The 25,740-nt window shown below is 34.6% G+C and overlaps 4 protein-coding genes across 4 annotated transcripts; all 4 read left to right on the top strand.

Moving 5' to 3' along the window:
• The first annotated feature begins 773 nt into the window (after window positions 1-773).
• On the top strand, window positions 774-4,093 carry LOC105972446 (uncharacterized). The gene is made up of 7 exons (XM_012997407.2): window positions 774-1,334; window positions 2,306-2,344; window positions 2,451-2,521; window positions 2,900-2,964; window positions 3,088-3,177; window positions 3,268-3,360; window positions 3,475-4,093. The coding sequence occupies exons 1-7, from the start codon at window positions 997-999 to the stop codon at window positions 3,880-3,882; spliced, it is 1,104 nt and encodes a 367-aa protein (XP_012852861.2). The 5' UTR covers window positions 774-996; the 3' UTR covers window positions 3,883-4,093.
• Window positions 4,094-5,402: 1,309 nt separating this feature from the next.
• Window positions 5,403-12,341, top strand: LOC105972366 (Dihydroxyacetone kinase). The gene is made up of 20 exons (XM_088816719.1): window positions 5,403-5,655; window positions 6,219-6,292; window positions 6,393-6,456; window positions 6,830-6,942; window positions 7,056-7,103; window positions 7,390-7,461; window positions 7,541-7,630; window positions 8,402-8,575; window positions 8,879-8,962; window positions 9,336-9,391; window positions 9,483-9,613; window positions 9,755-9,847; window positions 9,947-10,011; window positions 10,387-10,530; window positions 10,615-10,658; window positions 10,864-10,947; window positions 11,083-11,156; window positions 11,240-11,352; window positions 11,439-11,534; window positions 11,908-12,341. Exons 1-20 carry the CDS (start codon window positions 5,616-5,618, stop codon window positions 12,034-12,036), a joined length of 1,788 nt encoding a protein of 595 aa, XP_088672845.1. The 5' UTR covers window positions 5,403-5,615; the 3' UTR covers window positions 12,037-12,341.
• A 584-nt stretch (window positions 12,342-12,925) lies between these two features.
• LOC105972368 (calmodulin) lies at window positions 12,926-16,116 on the top strand. Its single transcript, XM_012997319.2, has 4 exons — window positions 12,926-13,324; window positions 14,000-14,157; window positions 15,470-15,550; window positions 15,676-16,116. Exons 1-4 carry the CDS (start codon window positions 13,249-13,251, stop codon window positions 15,808-15,810), a joined length of 450 nt encoding a protein of 149 aa, XP_012852773.1. The 5' UTR covers window positions 12,926-13,248; the 3' UTR covers window positions 15,811-16,116.
• A 3,711-nt stretch (window positions 16,117-19,827) lies between these two features.
• Window positions 19,828-21,429, top strand: LOC105972417 (uncharacterized). Its single transcript, XM_012997373.2, has 2 exons — window positions 19,828-19,940; window positions 20,215-21,429. The coding sequence occupies exon 2, from the start codon at window positions 20,301-20,303 to the stop codon at window positions 21,237-21,239; it is 939 nt and encodes a 312-aa protein (XP_012852827.2). The 5' UTR covers window positions 19,828-19,940; window positions 20,215-20,300; the 3' UTR covers window positions 21,240-21,429.
• Window positions 21,430-25,740: the final 4,311 nt, after the last annotated feature.

Raw genomic sequence — 25,740 nt, 5'->3', positions numbered from 1 at the left:
GTTGAGGGGGTGACTGTAATTACCCAAATAGAAGGGGTTTTCGTAATTTGACCATAACTCAAGGGGTGACCGTAATTTGCCCTTGAAATTACATAGAGAAAGAGCAAAAGCAAAAAAAATAAAAAATAAAAAAATTACCACCACCCTGAGATACGATCAAATTACGAAAACCTCTCTCATGTTTGATTAATTACAACCATCCCCGCAACTATAATTTTTTTTACACGTTCACCCTTGTGGTTTCAAATTTAGTGGAATCTTCTAGATTATATGGAATATTTTCAATTTTGGACCCGTTTTATCCATTCGAGCTCCACATTTTGAAGGTAGATGATCATAAGATGTGTTTTTTGGCTTGTAAATATCATATTGTGGTACATCAAAAACTGTATTTTTGCACAAAACGGGTACAAACTAGAGAACATTTCATAGAATTTGGATGATTATGTTGAATTTGACACCATAAAAGTGGAGATGTAAGAAAATTCATAGAGTTGAGGGCTATAATTATCCAAATATCGGGGTGGTTGTAATTTGCCCAAAAAAGAAAAAAAAAAGTTGTTCTAATAATAATTTGAATATTATAAAGAGAAAAAGAGAAAAAAAAAAAAAAAAAAAGAAAAAGCAAAAACCAAGTCGCCGCGTATTTCACCGGTCCGGATTCAATCATTAGGCACGTGTCATCCTATCAACCGCCACCCACTCTGTCCCTACAGCCATACGTCACACGTTATTTGTAAATAAAACGTTTCTCCAAAAATACAAACAAATTTACACATTCTTTAGCAAAATTAATTGATTTAACAATTTTGGGAGGAAATTAAAAGGCATTCTTTTAGGTTCTTCCAGAACTGTCGGTTCCCTTCTGCCACCCTATATAATTACTCTGCAACTGTTGTCTCTCTACATTTCTAGAGAGATAAACAACACAGCACACCTTTTCTCAAAATTTTCAATCCAAATTTCAAACAGACAGCCGCTGTAAGGAAATATATAATGCTGACGTCAGGTGCCAGCGGGAGGATCAACGCGTTGTTTTCTCTGCGCGTTCTGAGGAGTTTGTGGCTGCTGCTAAGCTCATTCCTCCTGATTTTCCTGCTGCCGTTCCGGGGGAGGCGGCGGTGCGCGGCGGCGATGGTGCCGAGGAAGAGCGCGGTGGACAAGGAGGTGGCGGCGCGGCGGGCGTTGGCGATTAAGAGGGTGGTAGAGGATAACGGCGGCGAGTTTGGTGGTGATTATTATAAGGAAACAAATAGGGAGTTCTCTTTGTTCGTTAATTCCAGAAACGACACCGTTTTTACCCAATCCTGGACCTCTGTTCATATTCAAGTCAGGTAAACAAAAATCTCTATTTTAATTCATTAATTTTTTTTTTTTTTTTTTTTTGGAATTTGAGCTGCTAAAATTTATTATTTGATTTTTTTTGTCTTTATATTTCATTGTCAATGAAATGGGGTTTCTTGAATAATTTCTGGGTTATTTCAGTTTTTCTATCGTTCGAATTGAGTTTTTTACGTCCCCGAATTCACATCGTACATAGTAAAAAAATATACATTTTTTCGAGTAGTGGAAATTACAAAATTGTTCCTTATTGGCACTTCAATTTGTGCAGAAAATACGATAAAAACCAGTGTGTCGAACGGAAATTAGAAACACATTAGAATTTGTTTCCATACGATTGTTGTCTTGTTTATTCCTCTTGTTATCATCGATTATCGAATGTTAATAGATTATCGAATGTGACAAGTACTCTTGAAGTGTAACAATTAATGAAATTTGCTGATCATTTAAATTTGGAAGGAATATTCCCACACAATATGGACCGCAACCCGAGAGTTGCGAAAACCGAGGATGTTTTTTTTGGCCCTTATCTTTAGTAAGTCTTTTTGTGACAGGATATGGAATATGGGGGAAGATAAGATATAGGAGTGAGTATATATATATTCTTTACGCAGTTTCGAATTATTCCTGACGTTGCATTCAATTTCGAGGACCACATAGAATTCCGGGCCGAAATTAAAAAATAAAAATCGAAACAAAGAACGTAATTTTACTTCTTCGTAATCGTATGTAATGCAGTAAAAGGTAAGAGTCGACGTAAGAAAGTAACTTATAAGACACAATCTATTTGAATTTTACGAATCCATGTGATGAATTTGTAAGTAGTATGCTCGTTTAATAGATGGATTTATAAAAGTCGAGCCTACACTAAATTAATCGTCTAATCTTAAGTATGGCTTAATAAAATGCACCAATGTTTTTCTCACAAATCTTTATTATTTTTTTCTGTTGTTTTTAAATATAGGGGAGTGGTTGTCCTCTTGCATGGCCTGAACGAGCACAGGTTCGTATGCTACGATTATACGTACATTGTATTACCGGGTGCAATTTCATTTCGTTCTTAATTATTTTTCTTGTATTTATATTTCACCGTTTATTGATTTGAACAGTGGTAGATATAGTGATTTTGCCAAGAAGCTCAATGCAAATGGCTTCAAGGTTTACGGTATGGATTGGATCGGTGAGTCGAAAATATCCTACATCTAAAAAAGTTTATTATTATCATTATTATAATAAAAATTAATTCTTGACATTTCCACTATTTCTTACAATACATTGATTAAAACACAAGAAATATATTCTTCTATTGTTATTATTGATTAAATAATTTCATGATCAAATACGAGCAAACTAGTTTTCATGTGCAGTGAAAAATTGTTTCAAAATTGGTAATTGCATTCGACTTTAATGCCGAATGTAACGAATATAAGTCAAGAATACTCTCGTTTATGCTAAGAAATTGCATACTTAACTTGTATATATAAAACTATTTCAAATTTAAATGGTTATTGTCCGAAATACCCTTTCATATAGGCTCGATAATTTTAACCAATTACAGGACACGGTGGAAGCGATGGACTGCACGCCTACGTTCATTCTCTCGATTATGCTGTTAATGATATGGTACGGTACAATCTATTGATGCACAAGAACCACTTTACAATAAGTATCTATTTATAATTCAAGTGTTGATTTTTTTTAAATTAATTAATTTAATTTTTTATTCTTTTATTATATTGTGCATAGAAATTGTTTCTTGGGAAGGTTTTATCCGAAAATCCGGGAGTTCCTTGCTTCTGTTTTGGACACTCAACTGGTGGAGCTATAGTCCTCAAGGTAAAATTCTTGATCTGAATATTAATTTATTATTGTTTAAAATCCCGTTTAATTCACTAATAATGGAAGCTTTCCTCGTTTATGTAACAGGCAGTTCTCGATCCGAAAGTGAGACAACGTATAGCTGGCATTGTTCTGACTTCGCCTGCCGTTGGAGTTAAGCCTTCCCATCCGATTTTCGCAGTAAGAATTTTTCTTTAAACAATTCGATCTAGTACAAAAAAATAAAATGTAAAAATAAAATAAGATAACTCTATCATTATCTTTAATTCAATATTTCATCGAATGTTATAATAGGTGCTCGCCCCGATTTTCTCGTTCTTGTTGCCAAGGTTCCAATTCAGTGCGGCGAACAAGGAGGGTATAACGGTCTCCCGAGATCCGGAGGCACTAGTGGCAAAGTACTCGGACCCACTGGTGTTCACCGGATCCATAAGGATACGAACCGGGTACGAAATCCTCCGCATCACCGCCCACTTGCAGCAGAACTTGACCCGTCTAACCGCCCCGTTTCTCGTGCTCCACGGTACGGACGATTCGGTAACCGACCCGGAAGCCTCGATGAAGCTCCACGAAGAGGCCTCGTCGGCCGACAAGACAATCAAGCTCTATCGAGGGTTGTTGCACGACTTGCTTTTCGAACCCGAAAAGGAAGAAGTCGTGGACGATATTATTGCGTGGTTGAGTGATAGATTGCCGGTTTAGTAGAAGGGTGGGGCCCGGCCAAATATGTATTCGAAATTTCTCTTTAGGGACCCGCATTATTTATGGGAGCCAAGATTTTGTTTGAGAGGACGGGGGCCATGACCCCCCCTACCCCCCCTCGTGGCTCTATGCTTCGTTCGCCGGCCACCGCTTGCGCCGAAAGATTGTTTTTATCTATAATAAAGGTCATGCTCATTCAATTTTGGTACAATGTGATTCATTATGGTTAAATGTACACTTCAGACAAATTCAGAAATTGGGCATTTCAACTGTCATGAAGATGACAATTCATCACGTTTTTATGATGGAAAATGACTAAAAGGGTAGAATGCAGTTGTCACTGGCGGAACCGGGATGTTAAGTTCGCGGGGCTGAATGCATTAAAACTTTTATAAAAGAGGGCCGATAGTGCGATTTATACATAATTTTTTTTTAATCTTTACATAAAAAATTAAGGATTCGAAAATTGTCGAGGGTCATAGGCTCTAGTTCTATACTGGTTCCGCCGCTGATATCGCTGATATATGACTATTACATTTTGGATAATACTGATTAGTAACTAATATTTAATTATTAATCATTTAATCACGATTCACGAGGAATACAATTTTTAAGTTGATGGCTTAGAGTAATTTATTTAATCAAGATAAATTTTAATTTTCATCTTTTGTAAAATAGTTTTGAGATTGTGGCTTAAAGTAATTTATTAAGAAGCAGAAACAAAAGTTGCATTGCAATAACTCAAAAATAGATTACGAGCCAAACCAAAAGTGAAGAAAATAATAAGTTAAACACATGATATTAAAAAAGGGTATATTTGAAGAAAATATTAAATGAAAAGTCACCTGACACCTATAATTAGGAGAAAAAGTTATAAATTATCATTAGGATTTTCTTAGAATATTAAAAAGCTAAAAAAAAATTTACAAAGATGTCATTGACAAAGAAAGGAGAATAACAAAGAAAGTCAAAAAATAAAAAATAAATAGGAAACAAAAATAGTTACAAAGATGTTAGATAAATAAAAAAGTTAAAATAAATAAATAATTACAACTAATAAGAAGAAAGTAGAAAAAAATGAAAATTAATTAGAAAAATAAAAATAATGACAAAAAAAGCCATTAGGTAAATTAATAACAATCTGATATGAAAGTATTTAGAGGAAATATGGTGCAAAATAGGAGATTAAAAAAAATTTAGTGAATTACGATTGTGTAGCGGAAATATGGTGTTCAGGTAATTAGAAAAAATAAAGTGTGTGTAAAATAGGAGATAAAAAAGAAAAAAGATATATGTAAATAAAAAACAATTACAAAATACTATTAAGATTTCTTAAATTGTCCTAACTTTCTTTCTTTTATATATAAAGACAAAAGTTTTTAATATTAAAAAAAGAGTTTTTTACTTTTTTTGCTCCCCACATGTTGACGAAGATATTAATAATTAAAGAAGCGCGTTTTCGGGTTTAACACGATTTTCAGGTTGATGCGATTAAATATCAGATTTTAAGAGATTTTTTTAATTTTCGTGTACGTAGAAGCAACCTCATTAAAAATCAACATTTATTCAACACTCAGGTGACTTTCTTTCTTAAGAAGCCAATTTTTCTCCAATTTTTCCAAACCCTCATCAAATTCTCTCTCTCTCTCTCTAGAAACAAGTGAGGGGTTTTCTCATCCGCCATTACCGATCACTCGTTGGAGAATCCGCTTCCAGTTCGCCCGCATTCATCAATGGATTTCCACAGCAAGAAACTCATTAACGACCCAAACGGTTTATTTTTTTTTATTTATTTTTATGTTTCCACAATTTTTCATCTGCATTTTCGTTTTCCTTGATTTATTATTGAAATTTATTGAACGTGTTGATTTTTTTTGGGAGGTTTGGGAGTGTGTGCATGCATTTGCACTGGAATTATTGTCTGGCTATGAATTTCTTTTTTTTTTTTTTTTTTTTTTTTTGCTGTTGTAAAATATAATTTGCGGATAATGAATTATTTGGTATCATCTGTGTGGGAATTTGCAATGTATTTTCAGTGTTTTTGTTTCAGGGGAAATTGGGGATTGAAATGTACCATTACTGATGCATTTGGTACAACTTGATATACTATGCACTGTGCTGTAAGAACTGTTTTTCTGTCTATTTGGGGGCTGGATTTTGAGAATGCATGGATTTATAGTGTTTAGTTCGTCATCATGAACACATGAGAATGAGATATGAATGTTTTCTGATGTGCTCTGTAATGCATCTCTTAATATAGACATAGATATTAAATGCATTTTTATTTCTGAAATAAGGTTGATATTTGAGATTCCATTATGTATTTCTGGTTGCAGATGTCGTGACAGAGTTTATTGAAGGTCTGGTGGAAACATATCCTGGATTGCAGTATTTGGATGGTTTTCCTGAAGTAATTTTATGCACAAATTCATTTTCCTCCTTTTGTGAGATTAAATTATTGTCTTCTTGTACAAGTTTTTTTCCATCTAATGGTTGGTCTTTTTATGTAGGTTAAAGTTGTGTTACGTGCTGATGTTTCTGGCTTGACATATGACAAAGTATCCGTTATATCAGGTTCACAACATTATTAATTGATTTATTTTTGTTTTCTATTGTAGTGCTTATGTTCTCCTAATATAGCTGAATATCGAATATAGCTGTCACAATCGAGTATTTTCACTTTTGAATACACCAATCCTTGAGCTATTTTGTCAACTTATAGCTGTCATAATGGAGTGTAAGATTGATGATTCTATGTAGGATGGATAGATAAATGGATGTGAATGTGTAGAGGGTCTTCGGAAAAGACAAGAACTAGTGTCAGTTTAAGTTCCAAATTTGTTCATTCATGTACATGAATAAGGAACTTCTACTGTACAGAGTTGTAATTTGATCTAGAATTGATTTAATTCTTTGGTGAAACTGATGAAAGTTGGTCAATGTATAGGAGGTGGAAGTGGTCACGAGCCTGCTCATGCTGGATTTGTTGGAGAAGGAATGCTCACAGCAGCAATCTGTGGGGATGTTTTTGCCTCACCTCCCGTGGACTCAATTCTTGCGGTATACAGACTTCTAATTACACTATATATACATGATATAATCCTCTGATTTTATATTATTTTTCGTTTTCAAACCTTCTAAGATAGGCGTTATTTTTTTTTTTTTGGCATTAGGGGATCAGAGCTGTGACTGGTCCTTCAGGGTGCCTCCTTATTGTCAAGGTATTTTACTTGTGATTTTGATATGCTGCCTTGCTCTGTAGTTTTTAATATATATAATCTTGCTATGTAGTGTGCTCAGTTTATATGAAAATTGTCAAACCTGACATGAATATATATATATATATATATTGTTTGGAGCATTTAATTTTTTATAATTCAAATATGTTGCTCATTACTTATGTGATGTAGGAATAAGCCTTCTTGTAACCTATAATTTTACCATTCAAAAATATTATAAAGTTTGCATGTAAATTTCCTGATGAGGCCTTGTTTTGGTTTATGAAAGAATTACACTGGCGATCGCTTGAATATTGGCCTGGCAGCTGAGCAAGCTAAGTCTGAAGGTTATAAAGTCGAGGTATATCTTGATGTCTATACATATGACTCGACTCAAATTTTAAATATAGCTAATTCATGCATACTATATGTTTTAACAGATGGTAATTGTTGGTGATGACTGTGCTCTACCACCTCCAAGAGGCATAGCCGGTAGAAGAGGTTTGGCGGGAACTATTCTCGTTCATAAGGTTGGTTCTATTTCTTCTCTTCATGCTCAATTGTGCTCTTTCACATCCCATGAACTAGATTTTCATTTTCTCATTTTAGACCTATATACACATATAATATGTATATTTTTCTAATTTGTCATTGATGTCGACCAACTTCCAGTTTATTTGTATTTTTCTTATAAAACCGTTTCCGTTTACAATGTGGTATATCCAGAAGTTTCTGCATTCATATATTAGGACATAGATCGTTTAAGTAGTATTAAGGGATTATGCACAGGCAAATTCTTTCTTGTTTGTTATGTTTATTGAACTTTTTTGCTTTTAAGTTTCAGAGGTAACCTTAGCTTATTTAAGGAAGCATCATATTTGTTCTGGTGTTTGGTGTTTAGTTCTTGTAAGACGGAATAAATGGTTTGAAAAGTTGTCAAAATACATTTTCTAAGTAATAGTACAACTCATTTTTATGATCTGAACATTTAGCAAATGATGATTGGAAATTTTAATATGAAAATTGTCCACATGTTAAATGATGTTGTCATGTCATAAAGTAATTGAAATTTCTTGTAATACTCACATTAGCTATTCGGCATTGCATTGCGTCACTGGTTCTTTACGTGACTAGTTTTGTGGAAGTGTTCCATTCGGAAGTGTTGAACAAGTCTTTTGTTTGTATCTTATGATCTTCTCTCTCTCTTTTTTTTTTTGTGATCAAGTTGGTTAACACCAAACCAAAAACCATTATACTACCCTTTTTGTTTATGATAATATGAACTCACTTGCTAATCGCAGGTTGCAGGGGCAGCTGCAGCTAGTGGTCTCTCTTTAGCTGAAGTTGCTGCTGAAGCTAAACGAGCATCAGAAATGGTTGGAACAATGGGTGTCGCTTTATCAGTTTGCACATTGCCTGGTCAGGTGACCCCAGATCGTTTAGGCCCTGGCAAAATGGAGCTTGGTCTTGGAATTGTAAGTAGTTATTTTGTGCTTCCAACTTTTGAATTTGAATGCAGTGACACATTGGTGGTGCTTGCAACACTAATCATGATACATTTTTAATCATGAGAATTTGAATGCAGTGACACGTCGGTGTTTTTCAACAGTTTTTTTTCTTGCTTCTTAGTAGGACATTACTTGTCGACAATGTTTTTGTTTCATTGAGTTTCGTATAACTAATTCTATATGTTGGCAGTTAAACGGTTTCAATACTCGTAACTGTATATTGAATGTCACCTTAACATGTATGATCTATGCCACTTGTATGTCTTTCAGCATGGAGAACCAGGTGCTGCTGTGGCTGACCTCCAACCCGTTGATATTGTGGTTTCTCATGTTCTGAATCAAATATTGTCTACGGTATGCTACTTACTAGATCTGTATGTTTCTTTAATTAAATGTACCTGGTAGAGAAACATTTACTATAGAAAAGGATTCCGTGATGAAAACATCCAGATAATTATTTTCAGAAACCTTTTCTCTCCAAGACTCGTTTATATTTAGAGAGTTTCCACTTTCCGGACATGAATTATGGAGATATAACTGATATGTTCTATAAAGTTGACTACGGAGATCCTTAATACAAGAAGTTTATGAGAATATGTGTATTTTAGTTTTTTGAATGCTTACTTTTGCACGTGTTTGTGTCTTTTCTTTCTCTTAATTGGGTTTGCAAATATTCATGTGTCTTATCATTATCTTACAAGATTCGTCACTTGTGATCAATATGTAGGAAACAAATTATGTTCCCATAACACGCGGCAGTAGAGTTGTACTCATGATTAATGGGTACGTTTGTAGCTAAGCATATATCTTCTTCCTCAATTTTCAAGTAATTTATTAATTTTTTTAAAATTATTTTCACTGCTCTGGTGTGCAGATTAGGGGCCACTCCCCTTATGGAATTGATGATTGCAGCTGGAAAGGCTGTTCCCAGACTACAACTGGAACATGGATTGGCCGTCGAGAGGGTGTACACTGGTTCATTTATGACCTCCCTAGACATGGCAGGTATATTATGCACGCAATAATATATTTTTATTTGAAAAATACCAGATCTACATATATATATATATATATATATATATATATATATATATATATATATATATATATATATATATATATATATATTAATTTGTGCCTCTCCAGGATTCTCGATCACCGTAATGAAGGCAGATCAGACAATTTTAAGCCGTTTGGATGCCCCAACTAAGGCTCCAAATTGGCCTGTTGCAGCTGATGGTTAGTATCATTTCAATGCATACATCCACTCTCTCTAAAATCTTTCAAGAATTAGTTAAACTATTGTTTTTTTAACCCGGGTCAATATGCTGCTCTCAGGTAACCACCCACCTGCCAAGATTCCTGTTCCTATTCCGCCATCTCGGTCAAAAAAGAGTAAAGAGGTTTGTTGAGTCTATTTTGCTTTTCTTTGATAGAAGCAACAAAACCCTTCTTTCAAAACCGAACTTTGTTATAATTATTATCCTTTCTTCCCATTTTTGTGAACAAAATTCAAATGAACCTTTTACATGCAGTATCGAGCAGCTTACATGTTAATGTTTTTTTAACATTATTGTGTGAACCTGCATTCATATCCCAGGATAACATCCGTATCCTATACTAACAGGAAAAAAATATATTTGTTGACCTCTAAATGAGATTTCTCTACTGATGAAACATAAGTTGCTTCAGTATTTTGATTTTATTCTCGACATTGTTCAGTTTCTGAAACACGTCTTTTGTAACTTCGCCACATGTTGGTTTCACTGTTTTGTTAGACATTGAGTCGACCCGAGCAGCTGAGTTCTCAGGGGCATATTCTTGAAGTTGCTATTGAAGCAGCAGCAACTGCAGTTATCGATCTTAAGGACAGTTTAAATGAATGGGACAGCAAAGTCGGTGATGGTGACTGTGGATCAACCGTAAGTGTTCGGATTAATTACATTTGTCCCTAGAGCTTCTTAAGGATGTGAATTTAATGACATGGATTTCTTGTGATTCTACAGATGTTCAGAGGTGCATCAGCCATTCTTGAAGACATGAAAAAGTGGTGAGCTCTTTTTCTGACTTGTAAATTATTTAATTCTTTTAGGCCTCGTTTGGTTCCTAAGATAAGATTAGCCAAGATAAATATGAAAACCCAATTGTAAAATAGACTCGTGCTTTTTTTGGTTTCACTTTCTGATTTTTTCTCTTATCCAATCACACAACCTCCCTCCATTTTCTTACTTCCGTCTCTGATTCTATGCATCCAGTTATCCACTGAATGATCCTGCCGAGACTGTCAGTGAAATCGGATCTTCTATAAGCAAGGTTATGGGAGGAACAAGTGGAATCATGTACAGTATATTCCTTCCTTTCTTTCAATCTACTTCAACCATATAATTTGTTGTGGTAATGTTTTTCTCATTACTACTATTGAGGACGACATCGTATTTAAAATTAGCGAAAAATGTTTCCTTCTGTAATGACAGATACGACATATTCTTTAAGGCAGCATACACACAGCTTAAGACAGATAGCCCTTCGAACATTACCGGGCCCCAATGTGAGACGACTTCATGGAGTATATGATTTTTTATTTATTTGACATTTTATGAAGTTATTATAATTCAATGTTTCGTGATTTAGGGGCTGCTGCTTTTGAAGCTGCTATTGCTGCAGTGAGTAAATACGGAGGTGCGAAAGCTGGTTATCGAACATTATTGGATGCTCTTATTCCAGCATTTTCTGTCCTTAAACAGGTTAGAGGAAATAACTACTATAATATTTCTTCTTCGAGTGTTAATTTGGAGCCAATATATTTTTATTTACATTGAGAGTGTAACAGAAATTAGCAGCTGGTGAAGATCCAGTTGAGGCCTTTGTTTTATCAGCCGAAGCAGCGGTCGCTGGTGCTGAGTCAACTAAAAACATGCAAGCTCAGGTGAAACTCTTGAGCCTCAGCTAGTCTTGTTTCTTCTGTATAATGTTGTGATAACTCTATAATTAAAAAAAGGATTTATATCAATTCTTATGGCTACGTTTTGTTTTTCAATATTGACCGATAATATTCAGACGTGACTAGGGATGGAAATTGGAAAGGAATTTTCGAATTCCTCCAATATCGATTCTAAAATTTTCGATTTTAGAACAATATTTTTCATTCCGAATTTCGAAAGTCCCGATTTATTTCGAATGAAATTGGGATACATAAGTTTCGATTCGATTTTACTTGTTTTCTTAAAAGTACCCTTATAAGATCAATATTAATAAGTATTTTGTACTACTCAAATTTACTAAGGAACGAGATTTTGCAGGCGGGACGGTCATCATATGTGTCTGCAGAGATTTTAGCATCAGTTCCCGATCCAGGGGCCATGGCTGCAGCTTCTTGGTACAGAGCAGCAGCATTGGCTGTAAAGAACAATTACAACAAGGCTTCATGATTTTAAACATGATATATTTCGGCACCTTTTTTTTTTGTTATCGAGGAGGGAATTTTACGAGCGAATTTTTGTTACTCGAATTTTCCGTAATGAAGAAAGCTTTCCGCATATGCAGTTGATAAATGCATAGAGCCGAGAGAGCGTAAAAATTCACCCCCAATACCGAAATCTAATAGATAGATAGCAGAGAACTGTACGAGTTTACACTGTGTATGATTTTCTTTGATGAAACACTTATTCTGCTGATTAATGTGTATCGTGTGTATCCATGATCTCGAAATGAAAAATGGATTATTGTTTTTGAATTTGGGATCTTCTATATAATCTTGAGATGAAATACGAAACTTGGAGCCAGTTCGTGCGTATTTATTATTTTTTGATAATAATTGCAGGAATTGTGACACTTCATCCGGGACACAAATTCGTGCCCAGTTTTCGTGTCGAAGAATTCCGTTTAAATTGTGTTAGTTATGAAATATTAGAAGAAAAATTGTGTAATTTTTTTTCCGAAGCATTTACTTTGTTTGGCAAGGCTCTGCCATAGGCTTTAAAGGCTTAGTTGAACAAGAAAAGAAAATTGAAGATCGTAAATCAAATTTTATATAATATTTTTTTTAAATTATTTTATACAAAAACGAAAATTCAAACCCTCTTTTAAAAAAATAAATAAATAAATTCTATTTTATTTGTAAGTGTGACATAATTATCAATTTCACACCTAGATTTTCAATACACGAAGTGAATATTCCATGAATAAAAATATAAAATTGAAAATCTCTTTTATTAATAACAACCTATATCTTCGGGGTCCACTTAATTACCAAGAAGAATCAAATTCGCCGAGTCACGCGGGGTCTATAAATACGGTTAAATGATAAAGAAAATACTCGTGGGCCCACATGACTTGAAAACGAAAATATATTCCCACTCTCCTCTCCGGTCTCTTTTCCTCCGGTTTTGTCAGTTTAAACCGAAATCAAAGACTAAATCGCGTTTAGAAAAGTCAAAGCAGATCAGTCAAAGTCGCTAGCAAAGGTGCCTAACTGTACACAGACCTTCACTCACATGCAAGCGTCAGTATATAAAGGGTCCTTTGGAAATAGAAACTAGAGCGATTCAATTCAAACCCTTGGCTAGCTAGAGAAAGGGTTTTCTTCCAGCTGATTCATTCTGCGTCTTAGAGGTGAGAGAAAGAAGAGAGAGAAAGTGAAAATGGCGGAGCAGTTGACGGAGGAGCAGATCGCTGAGTTCAAGGAAGCATTCAGTCTCTTCGACAAGGATGGAGATGGTATACGTTTCTCCTTTGTGTTTTCCTCCGTTTGCCTGTTTTTCTGTTCATCATTTTGCTTTTTCTTTTTAAGCCGTAGTTTCTTTGAAATAGATCTACCTGTTTGATGAAGTTCGTGATTGTTCTCTTGTCTCTGTAATTTTGTTGATGATGAAGCGACTCGTGTTTTTTTAAACATTTTGATGTGAATAAATTAATTGTGGCGAAGTGAGATCACGTTTAACGCTTCTCGATTTATTTATTTTATTTTAAATTTTTTTTCCTGTGTTTTTTGCATCTAGGATTTATGGGAGACGTATGGTTCATATATTTGGTGAAGCGAGAAAAAAAAATCGGAAGTGAAATGAGGAAAAAATGAATTTCCTCTTGAATTAATTCATTTCTTCGGATTAGTTTCTGTCTTCACATTTCTGCGAGAACTGATTAGGACTGTTAGTGAGTCGATTGGAATTGAAATTTATAGCCACTTGTGTATCCGATCGTCCTCTTAATCGAGATTAATTTTTATTCATTTTACTATGAAAATCGCCATCTCTTTGTTGTTGGCTGATAAGATTTTTAAGTATATAATAGGAGCAGCCATTTAATTCAATGTGATGGGAATAAGCATTGTATATGCCTCTAATACTGCGAAAACATATACGGTTATTTTACTGTTGAATGATCGTTTTATAGGTTGTATCACATCGAAGGAGTTGGGAACAGTGATGAGGTCACTTGGACAGAATCCCACCGAAGCTGAACTGCAGGACATGATAAATGAAGTTGATGCTGATCAAAATGGTACCATTGACTTTCCTGAATTCTTGAATTTGATGGCTCGTAAGATGAAGGTTAGTTTCGCTCTACTGTTAACTGAATTTTTTGGAATTATGAGTAATGTCATTGCTGTGTTTTCGAGGCAGGTTAGTGTTTAGGGTATGTGCATTTAAGTATGCATTAGCTGTAAAAGATTTTGAAAGTTGCTTTTCCAATGTTATATAGATCCGAATCACTTACTAGTCTGGACTACTGTTGCGTTGCTAAGTACAACCACTTTTCAACTTATGACTTAACCTGATTTCTCTTCTTATCTTAGTAGTTCTTGGCATCTCAATGCTTCTAAAGAATCGCAAATATGCTTTGTATTAGTATGTATTTAGTCGGGGTGCGTTAACGTTGTTCTGGTGCTGTAAGATGCTTAAAAGTTTATGTGTTTTACATTGTTTAATACTCATCGGTGCTTCGAGAAGTTTTTGATCTGCAAGTAAATTTTTGCTGATTTTATTAGGGTGTCAGATCCACGAATACAAGTTTATTGTACTTGTATTGGATTATTTTCAGTCACAATGGATTTCAAATACTTTGTTCCCACTTTGACACCTTCTTTTAAATTATCATTCTGTATGTTTTATATTCCACCTAAATGCAACTGAAATTCTACTTGATGACTCCAATGTTGTCTGCTAAAACAGTAGCTATCAAGAAGTTTGGTAGAAATTATGATAATGTAGGAGAATTCGATCAAATTTGATTTTAGTGAAGACTTTTTGCTTTAACAAATGATAATGGATATTAGGACTAACGATGGTTATTAGAACGAGTTTAGTCACCAGTGGCAAAATGGGTGAAATATTATCTCATCTGTATTGTTACGAGCGAAGTAGAAACCACTGTATTTACACCTAGCTATTAGGCTGATTTTGTGGCTGCATACCTATGTAGATCGAGTTTCCACACCCTGATACCAATAGTGCTAAGTTACTCAAGTTTAGGAAATCCCATTGACAAACCTATCTTTAGCTGGATTTCAGTTATATTCATTAATTTAGTGGTCGTAAACGAATCGCCCAATTAGCTAAATCAAATAATTGAATTCAAATGGTTCTTACAAACGTTCACGTCTAGTTTTGCAATATTTAATTTCAAATATTAATTACTATAAGTCCTTACCTTACCTCGGCCTGATCTGATCACCACTGATAGTAACCCTACTTACTACCTTGATTCACTGCCTTGCCCTTTTTTCCAATATTAGAATTTCAGGCATGCCATTAATAGAAATGTCCCCATATGAAAACTCGATAAGCATGCTATTATTCTCTGTCGTATATCGGTTTTGCAAGCATAAGAAGTATAGCTAACATTATCCTATGTGTTGTAAAGGACACTGACTCCGAGGAGGAACTTAAAGAAGCTTTCAAGGTGTTTGATAAAGATCAAAATGGCTTCATTTCTGCTGCTGAGGTACTCCTTACTTCCTTTTCACACCTTCAATAAATAAGACATTGGAAAACAGCATTTCACGAGTAATTTTTTCTGTATCGTTTTTTTAACTTAAAACATGTGTTGTATATATACATATAATGCAGCTTCGTCATGTGATGGCTAATCTTGGTGAGAAGCTGACAGACGAGGAGGTGGATGAGATGATACGAGAGGCTGATGTGGATGGTGATGGCCAAGTCAACTACGAGGAGTTTGTCAGAATGATGCTTGCTAAATAAATAGTTATATACTTTGCTTCTATCTCAAACTTTATTTGGTAACAGTACAATCGACCTATATGAGATTTCGATATTATCCAGTTTAAAATCATAGTTCTGCAGCTTCGTTTAGGGATTTGTTGTATGGTTCTGTTATCGCCGGCTGAATGAACTCCGACTCTTTCTAATCTCGTTTTCCGTGGATACTTGACAATGATTGTGCTTGTTGATATTGATAACCTCTCTGGTTGATCAATTTGCATTTTCATGTATAGAAACCTTCAGGAGCTTATGTTTCAGTAAGATCAGAGTTTCTTTTAGTGCTTATATTTCGTGAATATTTTACTGCTATTATTTTAGTATCAGACTATGTATTGATCTTGCAGCAGAATTACAGATCTAATTTTCATTGAATCTGAAACTACTCCCTCCCAGCTATCTTTACCAAGTGTAGATAATTTTGGTTGTTCTATTACTAAAAAGGTGTACGTGCACTGCACGCGTCGAGTTAGTTATTTTTAATATATTTTATATATTCGTACACGTGCATTGAACGTGTCGAGTTAGTTATTTTTAATACTGTGCTTGTTACGTAATTGGAAAATGATAAAAGAAGAATTCAATATAATAGAGTCTTAATTAATATTAAAATACATAAGAAAATGCACGTGCATTGCAGTGTCATTTTTCCATAATAATTTTTAATAAACAACTTGGGTATATTTTAACTAATACGATTAAAATGGCTGAATAATTTAAGAAGATTATGAAATTTTGTATATTTAATTACCCTTATTCAACTATAAAAATAAAAGACTCCCGACAGTTGCAATTCTGTATATATTTTTCTTCATTTAAAGAAACATGTATTTTTTTATGATATAAATATAACTAGAAATTACGCACAATATATGACACATTTTTTCATTGGGTGTTACTTATGAATAGATTACCCATTAATTCAATATAATCGGACTCCAATCACCACGTCTTTGATACCAATAGAGGTAATTATCACTTAAGCCCTTCTAGTTTATTTGTTTTTAAACAAAAAATAATTATTTTTATTTCATAATTATGTATTTTGGTTATTAATTATAATTATAATTTATTCTCAATTATGATATAAAATATTAAACTAAAGATAAAAGTTAAATGTAAATATCTAACTTGGCATATTCTTTAATTTTACACAAATATATTATTTAATATCAAATTTGAATTTTAAAATCAAAAGAAATTTTAATAAATTTATTATAGGTTTGAAAAAGTAAATAAAAATTTAAAGTTTTGTGCAACTGTAACCTCCCTTCTATTTTGTCAAATAATATTTACCGTCTGAGTTTGGAAATAATTTTAGATTTTTTGTAACTCAGGTTTTGCTTAGTAGTTTATTTTTAATAGTAACTAGCATTTTTTCCCCGCGCGATGCACGAGATATTATTTCAAGAGTTAAAAAAAAACCAATTTAATACATAATAAGAAAATATAGTACACGCACATAGTAAAATTTAATAATATTGTAGTATTATTCATATTTTATATAACATTAGTTTGTTTAAATTTTACATATTAAGATTTATAATCCAAATATATAGATTTAGATTTAACAAATCGAATTTCTATCTTTATCTCTTAAGATTTGAGATATATTGATGAAAAATAGGAGATTGATAATTATTCAAAATTAGTAGAGAAAAAATATTAAAAATGAATAATTAAAGAAATACCATTAGGATTTTTTAGGGTTGTCCAACGTTTCTTTCTTTTATATATAAGATTATGTGCTTAAATAGAAAAATAAGGGGTTATCTGTAAAATATGCAAACTAAGGAGGTTGTGTGCTATTTACACTAATAATAACCTAAAATGATAAATGTCAAATTTGGACACTTGTCACGAATTTAGTAGGATCTGATATTTTTTAGAACAACGGAGAGTCCGTTTTGAATATTAACTCTTTTTCATATACTCGTGCAAATCCTCATATGCACACTATATTTCAATGAATGCAGATTTGTTGGATACTAGAACATTTGGTGTTGAATCCCCGGTCACATTTATATTCATTTACTCCTTAGTTGAAATGACAACTGTTCCATTACGTACTTTCACGATGTAATTCTTCGCAGACAGATAAGTCGACATGACAATCGTCTTTTGACTTCTAGTTCTAGATCTCCTGTCACTTAGATTTATTCGATCTAATATGTCGTCTTGCATTCTTTAAACATCGTGTACCTAGTTCCCACTCCCCGTCAGTTAATCCATTAGTAATATGAGGTGTTATTGTACGTACCTTGCGGCCGATGCCCCCCACAATCTATCACTTCATGTTTTCTTCCCTACATGTATGAAACACGTCATTTAAAGTATTATAAACGGGGGAGATAGTCGAGACCAAGGAAATCCCACTTTTACAATACGTAGTTGTATAAGTGGCTACCCGGTACACATTGACACTACATCTTTTTGATGACTAGAAAATTGCATGCACACTGCTCGTGCCGATTTAGCTATTTTCAATATATTTTATATTTTAGTATTGTGCTTGTTGCATTATTGAAATATTGATGATTTTTTTTTTTATCAATATAATAGAATCTTAGTTAATATTAAAATATATAGAAAAGGCACGCGCGTTGCACATGCGTTGCACCTGCCGAGCCAACTTTTCCATATTGTTCAATATGAAATATATATATTATTAAAGTATCAATTCAATCCAATTGAGATTGAATTGATTGTCCGATTCTATGTCATGTTCGATTTTAGAATATTGATGGCTTTTTTTCTTTTTCTTTGCCAAGAGAATCTGCAATCGCTTCAAGTGCAGTACAATGTAAATTTCATTCTCGTCCAACAACTCACAAAGTACATGAAATATGTAAATCACACTATGCTAATTATGTGTGACGAGCTCGACTTAGAAAGTATTCGTAATTGAGTTCGAACTCAGGTCAAGTGACATTGTACTCTTGTAAACATTCACAACACACACACACACACATACACAGACACAGAGATATATAGTGTGTAAATTTGAATATATTCACATGTCTGATTCAGTGAGTATCATTTAGAACAAATTTGTGGCAGGTTGTGATATCACTTACTTGAGACAGACAGTGTATCTTCATTCAGGTGACGAGTGCCTTGAGCTAGAGGAGATACATAACGTAATAGAATGGGAGGTGGATTGATGCTCAAGCTATCGACTCATATGTTTCGCTGTAAAGAATGAGATTCGATGGGTCAAAGTCGAATCTTAAGATGTTAAAACTTTGAATTGAATCTTTAAGAGTTTCAAGAATATGTATTCTAGAATTTCTTTTTTACAAACATAGCTACATTTGTTATAGTCTTATAGATTCTTTATGAAATGGCAAGCTTTCTACTAGGAATCTTTTACATAAGTGAAATTGGGGTAAAAAGGGTAAATATTAGACTAATGGTTCAATTCTCTTTGCATTTAGATATTATAGACCATTTAAAACATGTTTTTTTTTTCCCTTTCTTAATAACCCTATATAATATTACTTGATGATACAATCTATATGAACACTAAATATGATTTTGAGCAAAAAACAAATGTCAAAAAGGTAATTTTTTTTTGAGAATTTAAGTTTAAATGAATATGTTTTTATTGAAATTACATCTATTTAAGGGTAAATTAGATACTCCACCTGGTAATTTACACGTGAATTTCAATCGTAGACGATAGATCTACAGATAATCATACATACCCCCTATGTATGTTTTGTTAGTGAATAGTTATTTATCAAACCAACAGAACAAATCCACTCGATATAAATAATCGGACGTAACATCTAACTCCCCTAGTTAAGTGAACAAATTGAAAACTTGCCATTGAAGAGAGTGGCATGTGGTACTCATGGCTCATGTAGGAAGTTGCACCCCCCCCCCCCCCCCAACCAATTCATGTTTTTCAATTTTTATTTTTTTTTTCTAAAAAATAAAAAAAAATTATTATTTTTAAAATTTAAATTAAATAATTTAACAAAATTCATTAATTTTGTGCCAATTTTTCCCAACTCTTCTTCCCTTCCCAAGAACGGCTTAAAAATCTTGGGGAAAAAAAGGAATTAGAAAAGAAAAAACCCTAAAGCAGCCGACTCGTCTTTCTCGCAGTAAGCTCTCTTCATCTGTTTCAACTTCATCCTGTTTCTTCAACTGAATTGTTGCCCATTTTCTTCGTTTAGATAAAGCATGAAATTTTATTTAATTTTTCCCAAAATTTACTGCGTCAATTTTCGCAGGGATCTGAATTCAAAAGCCCTAAATTCCCTGCATTGCCTGCGTTCTTAAATTTCTCAATTTTTTGTTTTTCTATTTGTATTACTGTGTACGATTCTATGATATCTCTTGTGTGATTTTTTTATTTAATTTTGATTTCAATTGCAGGGAAATAATGATAGAGTTGAAGAGTATAATCACAGTTTGATTTAGTTTAATTGAAATTTCAGTCGGGCAATTTCGTCGAAAATAAGATGGACGATAATGAAAATGGGAATGTGAATTCGAGGAATTGGACATTTCATCAGTTCCCAAGAACTCCATATGAAGAGCCTCACCATCATCATAATCATATGCCCCTTAATCTAATGCCTTCCATGATCGAAACGTCCCTTTCCGGTGGCGGCGGCGGCGGCGGCGGTGGTGTTCGTGAACTGCCCGTAACAGCCTCCAGTAACCACCACCACCACCACCACATAACTGGAATATCCGGTGGGCCCCTCAACCCGTTAAGTTGTTGGATGGGTCCAAACAGTAGCAAGTACCTCAACAATCCGTTGTCCGTTAATCCCAATCGTCCTTATTATCTACAGAGCTACGTCGATGTTTCATCCGAGGCTTCGTCACCTCAGATAACTTTACCCAAAAACGACACCTCGTTGATGATTAATAAAGTGGAAGAATCGTGCGAGGAAAGAGATAATAATAGTGGTGGTGGTGGCGGTGGTGGGGTGGCGGTGAAGAAGAGAGGTGGTGGTGGTGGTGGAAAAGCACCGAAAGAGAAGAAACCGAGGACTAATAAAACTCCTAGGGCGGGCCCAAACGAAGACCGTGCAAAGGCCCCCAAGAAAATGGCGGAAGTTGTAATTAACGGACAAAATATGGATATTTCGAAAATCCCTATACCGATTTGCTCATGCACGGGGACAGCTCATCAATGCTATAGGTGGGGATCCGGTGGCTGGCAGTCCGCGTGCTGTACCACGGGGCTTTCTGTGCATCCCTTGCCCGTGAGCACAAAGAGGCGTGGGGCCCGCATAGCTGGGCGGAAGATGAGTGTCGGAGCTTTCAAGAAGGTTCTAGAAAAACTCTCTTCCGAGGGTTATGATTTTTCCAACCCGATCGACCTTAGGAGTTATTGGGCCAAACATGGTACGAATAAGTTTGTCACTATCCGAGACGGGCCTGGTTAGAAATGCTGAAGGAAGCTTCAAGAAGTGAGTTTCTTTGTTTCATTAGTTTCGCCTTATTTATTTTTTTTTTCCCGAGCACATTGGATACGATTTCTTGAACTTATTTTACATTTTTGTACTTGGGAGGAAAATAGTAGAATGTTTTGTCGAGTTTTTATTATATTCATTGTGGCTCCATATTTGGTTTTTTCGATAGTGGTCTTTGTTTTAAGATATTAAATCGATCTTGCTTCGTAATCCGCTTTCTTAAAATAGCAACAACGTGACAAAGTAATCGATTGTTTTTTTTTCTTCTCATAAATGCGCATCGTATCTAGGTTAAAAGGATTATGCCTCTTTCGATGCCTAATTAATGTATTTACTTTATGAGATTACGTACTAAAGGAGACATATGTTTCGAGAATAGCTTTGTGCCAACGTTAATAGGTGCCGAATTAATTAGTCCTTGTGTTTTTAGAAAGTCTTGGGTAACCCGTATTTATTTTACTTTTTAGGTTTCTTGATTTTATTTCTTTTGATCTCTAAGCATATATGTAGTATTTTCAGGTCGTTATTTATACTTACCGAGACTTCGTCTCGTAAATTATTTTGTGCCTCTCTTTTGTAAGGATTGTTATGATACGCAAAGTTGTTATGGATTCACCGAATTGAGATTATACGAAATCGCAAAATTTATTGAACTATTCGTATATGTAACTGTGTGAAGGTTATATAACAGAGGACAAGGTTACCCAGGCTGATTGTTCTATACAGTATTAGTGTAGTCAATATCGCCATATACCGTGATATGTATCAAGATACGATACGATTTCTATAGAAGCGATACAACTCGGCATATGTATCGATTGTAATCAAATGCCGATAAACATTGCTCGATATCGCGATATGATATAATATCTGATACGATACGATATTCGCGACATTTGTTTTTGGGGTGGTTTGTCAAATTTTGGCACATTTACGGGTGATTTGTGCGATTTTCATCACAATTTTGGGTGATTTGTGCGATTTTCAGCACATTGGGGGCATTTTGTGCGATTTTCCGCACGTCTATTTTTTTTTATTTTTTATTATAATTGGGTTTTTTTTTCAATTAAGAAAAAGCCAAAAGTAAATGCTTCAGATAAATTTTATTGTTCTCTCAATCAAAACAAACAAATTTGTTCAACGTCATATTAAACAAAAACAATTTATATTAGCAATGCAAAGGTAATAAAACCGACAATCGTATTTCTAAAAACTATTATTTTTCTCCTAATTAATAATTTAATGTTGTAACTTTTTAGACTTATTTTGAATGAATGGTTTAACTTTAAAATATTAAGTTTTACAAGTTTATTGTATTTTGTACTATTTTTAATAGTTTGTCAAATATTTTACAATACAATACGATTAATGATACGGTACAATATGTCGCCTTGCTTTGTTCGTAAGATTAGCCATTATAATTTAAATAATTTTACATTAAGCGAATTGCTGAAGTTGGCGTATATAAGTAAATTTTTGAATAATTGTTTATTTCTTGATGTGTTATCGGTACGGGTGTGAACGAGCGTCTTTTGACAGGCTCGAGCTCCTTCTATTTTGGCTCGAGTTCCTTCTATTTCGGCTCGAGCTCGAGCTCGTGTTCATTTTGTCGAGCTCGAGCCCGAGCCCAAACTCATTTTGTTTTAAATATTTTTTCAATTATTATTTTATTATATTAAAAATAATTCTGAAAAAAATTACAAAATAAACAATAAATTGTAATTATATATTTTTTTAACATTTATATTTTATATTTATTTATTTCTAAAATAATTTATATTATTATACATTATTTAAATAAAAAATAATATATAAAATAAATTAATAAATAAGGCTCGCGAGCCGACTCATGAGCTCACGAACAACTAAAAATCGGTTGGAGCTCGGCTCGTCAGAAAGGTCGAGCTCAAAGAACTCAAGTACGGGTTCGAGCTTTTTTCGAGCCGGCTCATCGAGCTCACGAGTCGGCTCGACTCGTTCTAACCACCCCTAGTGTCACCGGGTTTCTTTCTCAAGAAATTTTCGCCCGTGCGGCATGATTTGCCCACCAAATCAGTCAGCGTTCCTCTCGATTCACTTTGCACGAAGGCACAAATACAAAGTCTTTTAAGCCAGCGTAAACAAGAACAAAAGTATGCAGCGGAAAACCACAAACAAGCACGTCTACGGGCAATGCCCAACCTTTATATTATTTTCCCCACAAATAATACAAAGAAGACTAAGGTGAACACACAAAATCCTCAATCAAAATGCCCACAATTGCAATTTGAACTCTTTAATACTAGATGGGGCGGATTTGTGCACTCAAAGCCACATAAATACAAGGAAGAAGGTGGTTTACACATTAAACTACCTAGGGACACTTGGCAGCACACTAGTCTAACATTTGGCTAACTATTACAAGTTATAAGGGGCAGTTTCTTATGCTTTCCAGGCTTCAACCGCTCCACAATTTCCCTCAAAACCGTCCTCATAGTCAGTTGTCGAAGGTCTACCTTGCTCGGGCGCGCACGCACCAAACGGCCAAAACAGCCCGGCCGGTTGCTAGGCAGCACATCTGCCTTGCCTTGCCCGCACACTTTGCTTGCCTTGCAAATCACTTGTTAGTTTTTTGTCCACACGATCATTAGCACACCCGCTCATCGGGCTACCTTCCTAGACTTGTCAACCAGTCGTACCAACTTGCCCACATATGTCAAGTTGTGGTCGATTTCCTTCGAACGCTCGTTTGCCCAAGTTCTTGGCCACATGCCGATTATATTACTCCCCACACTTGTCCACATTAGGTGCCGAGCAACGCCCGTGCCAGCCACAAGTACTTTCAATAACCGTTCCCACTTGAATCAAGCCATTCCTTACTTTCTCGAACAAACACCCCAAATACTTGCCCAAGACTCGACCATTCATTGGCCGATTGTGTGGATATCTTGTGTCACTCCTCGCTTGGCACCATTTCTCGACTATGACTTGGCCACACTCGAGTCATAGCCAATGTCACCGACTAAAAGTGTAACACCTAGTTATCGTGTTTGCAAATATCCTTAAAAAACTCAATTTTGATGTGTTCTCGTTGTTTTTTCGATATAATCTTAAACTAACTTAATTAATTAGAAAATAAAAAAATCAAATTTGTAATATTCAAATACTAAAAAAAGTAATCATTTAGGTTATTGCAAAATATATAATAGGCTTTGCAATAAAATAATAATTAATCATAAAATATTTAATTTTTTCCTAAATATATCATACTAAAAAAATTAAAGCAATATCCAACGATTGTCCGATTCAATGTCCTTGATCATAGGAGATCCAAACAGACCCCCTACAATTCTCTCACTCACTCACATTTTTTCAAGGTTTGACTGCCACGTGTCCCAAAATAACAACTCTCACTTATATTCCTCACAATCACTTATTTTCAGGAAATTCCCCCCAAAAAAAAACAAAAACAGAAACAAAAAACAAACCAAACAATAAAAAAAACCCTCAATTAACACATGACACAATTTTAAACAAAAAATTCCACATTCACACACACACACACACACACACAATGGAGGCAGAATTTCGAAAACTGAAGTCCGCCCCGTCGTTCAAGCGAAGATTCGACCCGGCCGCCACGTCATCACTACTCGGTGGGGGCGGAGAATCGGACGAGGAGCTCCCTAGGTACACAAGCCTCAAGGACATCATATCATCGTTCAACTCGTCTTCGCCTAAGCATGCGGACCAAAACGACCCCAACAGCATCTCCATCCGGAACGAGCTCGTTAAGCATGCCGCGTCGGCGTACGTGCTTTCGGCCACCGTTATCAATCCTCCGAGTAGGGATGACTATTATCAGGATTGGATAATCCCCGGTATTTGGGATAGATTGATGACGAGTTGCGCTGGATTTTGTTCGTGTTTGCAATTCCATGTCGGGAACCCGTTGCATGATCTTTGTCGGCCCGTTTTCGGGATCATTTATCGGGTTTTTTGTAGGATTAGGAATGGTATTTAACTAGGGGGAGTTTATAATATAATATAATACAATATATTATATTATGATGTTTGGAAGTTTTGATTATGGATATTTGATATTTTCAACTCTTTATATCACCTTTTTGGATATTCTTTTGCCAGCCCTAATTTTTTGGATGAGCTGGGAATATGTATAAATTGGGGGAGTTAGATGCTACACCTGATTATTTACATCGGGTGAATTTGAACTGTAGATTTGATTAAATAACTACCTAATCAACATATATACACGTGCGTGTGTGTGTGATTATGTGTAGATCTATGTTTCAAATCCACCCAATATAAATAATTAGGTGTAGCATAATTTCCCGTATAAATTGTGATATGGTTCGTTTTAGCCTACGTGTATTTTAGTCTCGTTATTTGTGGGCTATTTAGGTAAATAATGAATAGGGATAATTTTGTAATTGATATGTACAAATATGTTACATTAATTTTTTTTTTTTGCTAG

Source organism: Erythranthe guttata, chromosome 4, assembly GCF_056151865.1.
Source record: "Erythranthe guttata isolate IM_541 chromosome 4, IM_541, whole genome shotgun sequence".
In the NCBI taxonomy this organism is placed as follows: domain Eukaryota; kingdom Viridiplantae; phylum Streptophyta; class Magnoliopsida; order Lamiales; family Phrymaceae; genus Erythranthe; species Erythranthe guttata.
The sequence above is the reverse complement of the archived record's forward strand: the minus strand, read 5'-3'. Positions and strand labels throughout refer to the sequence as shown.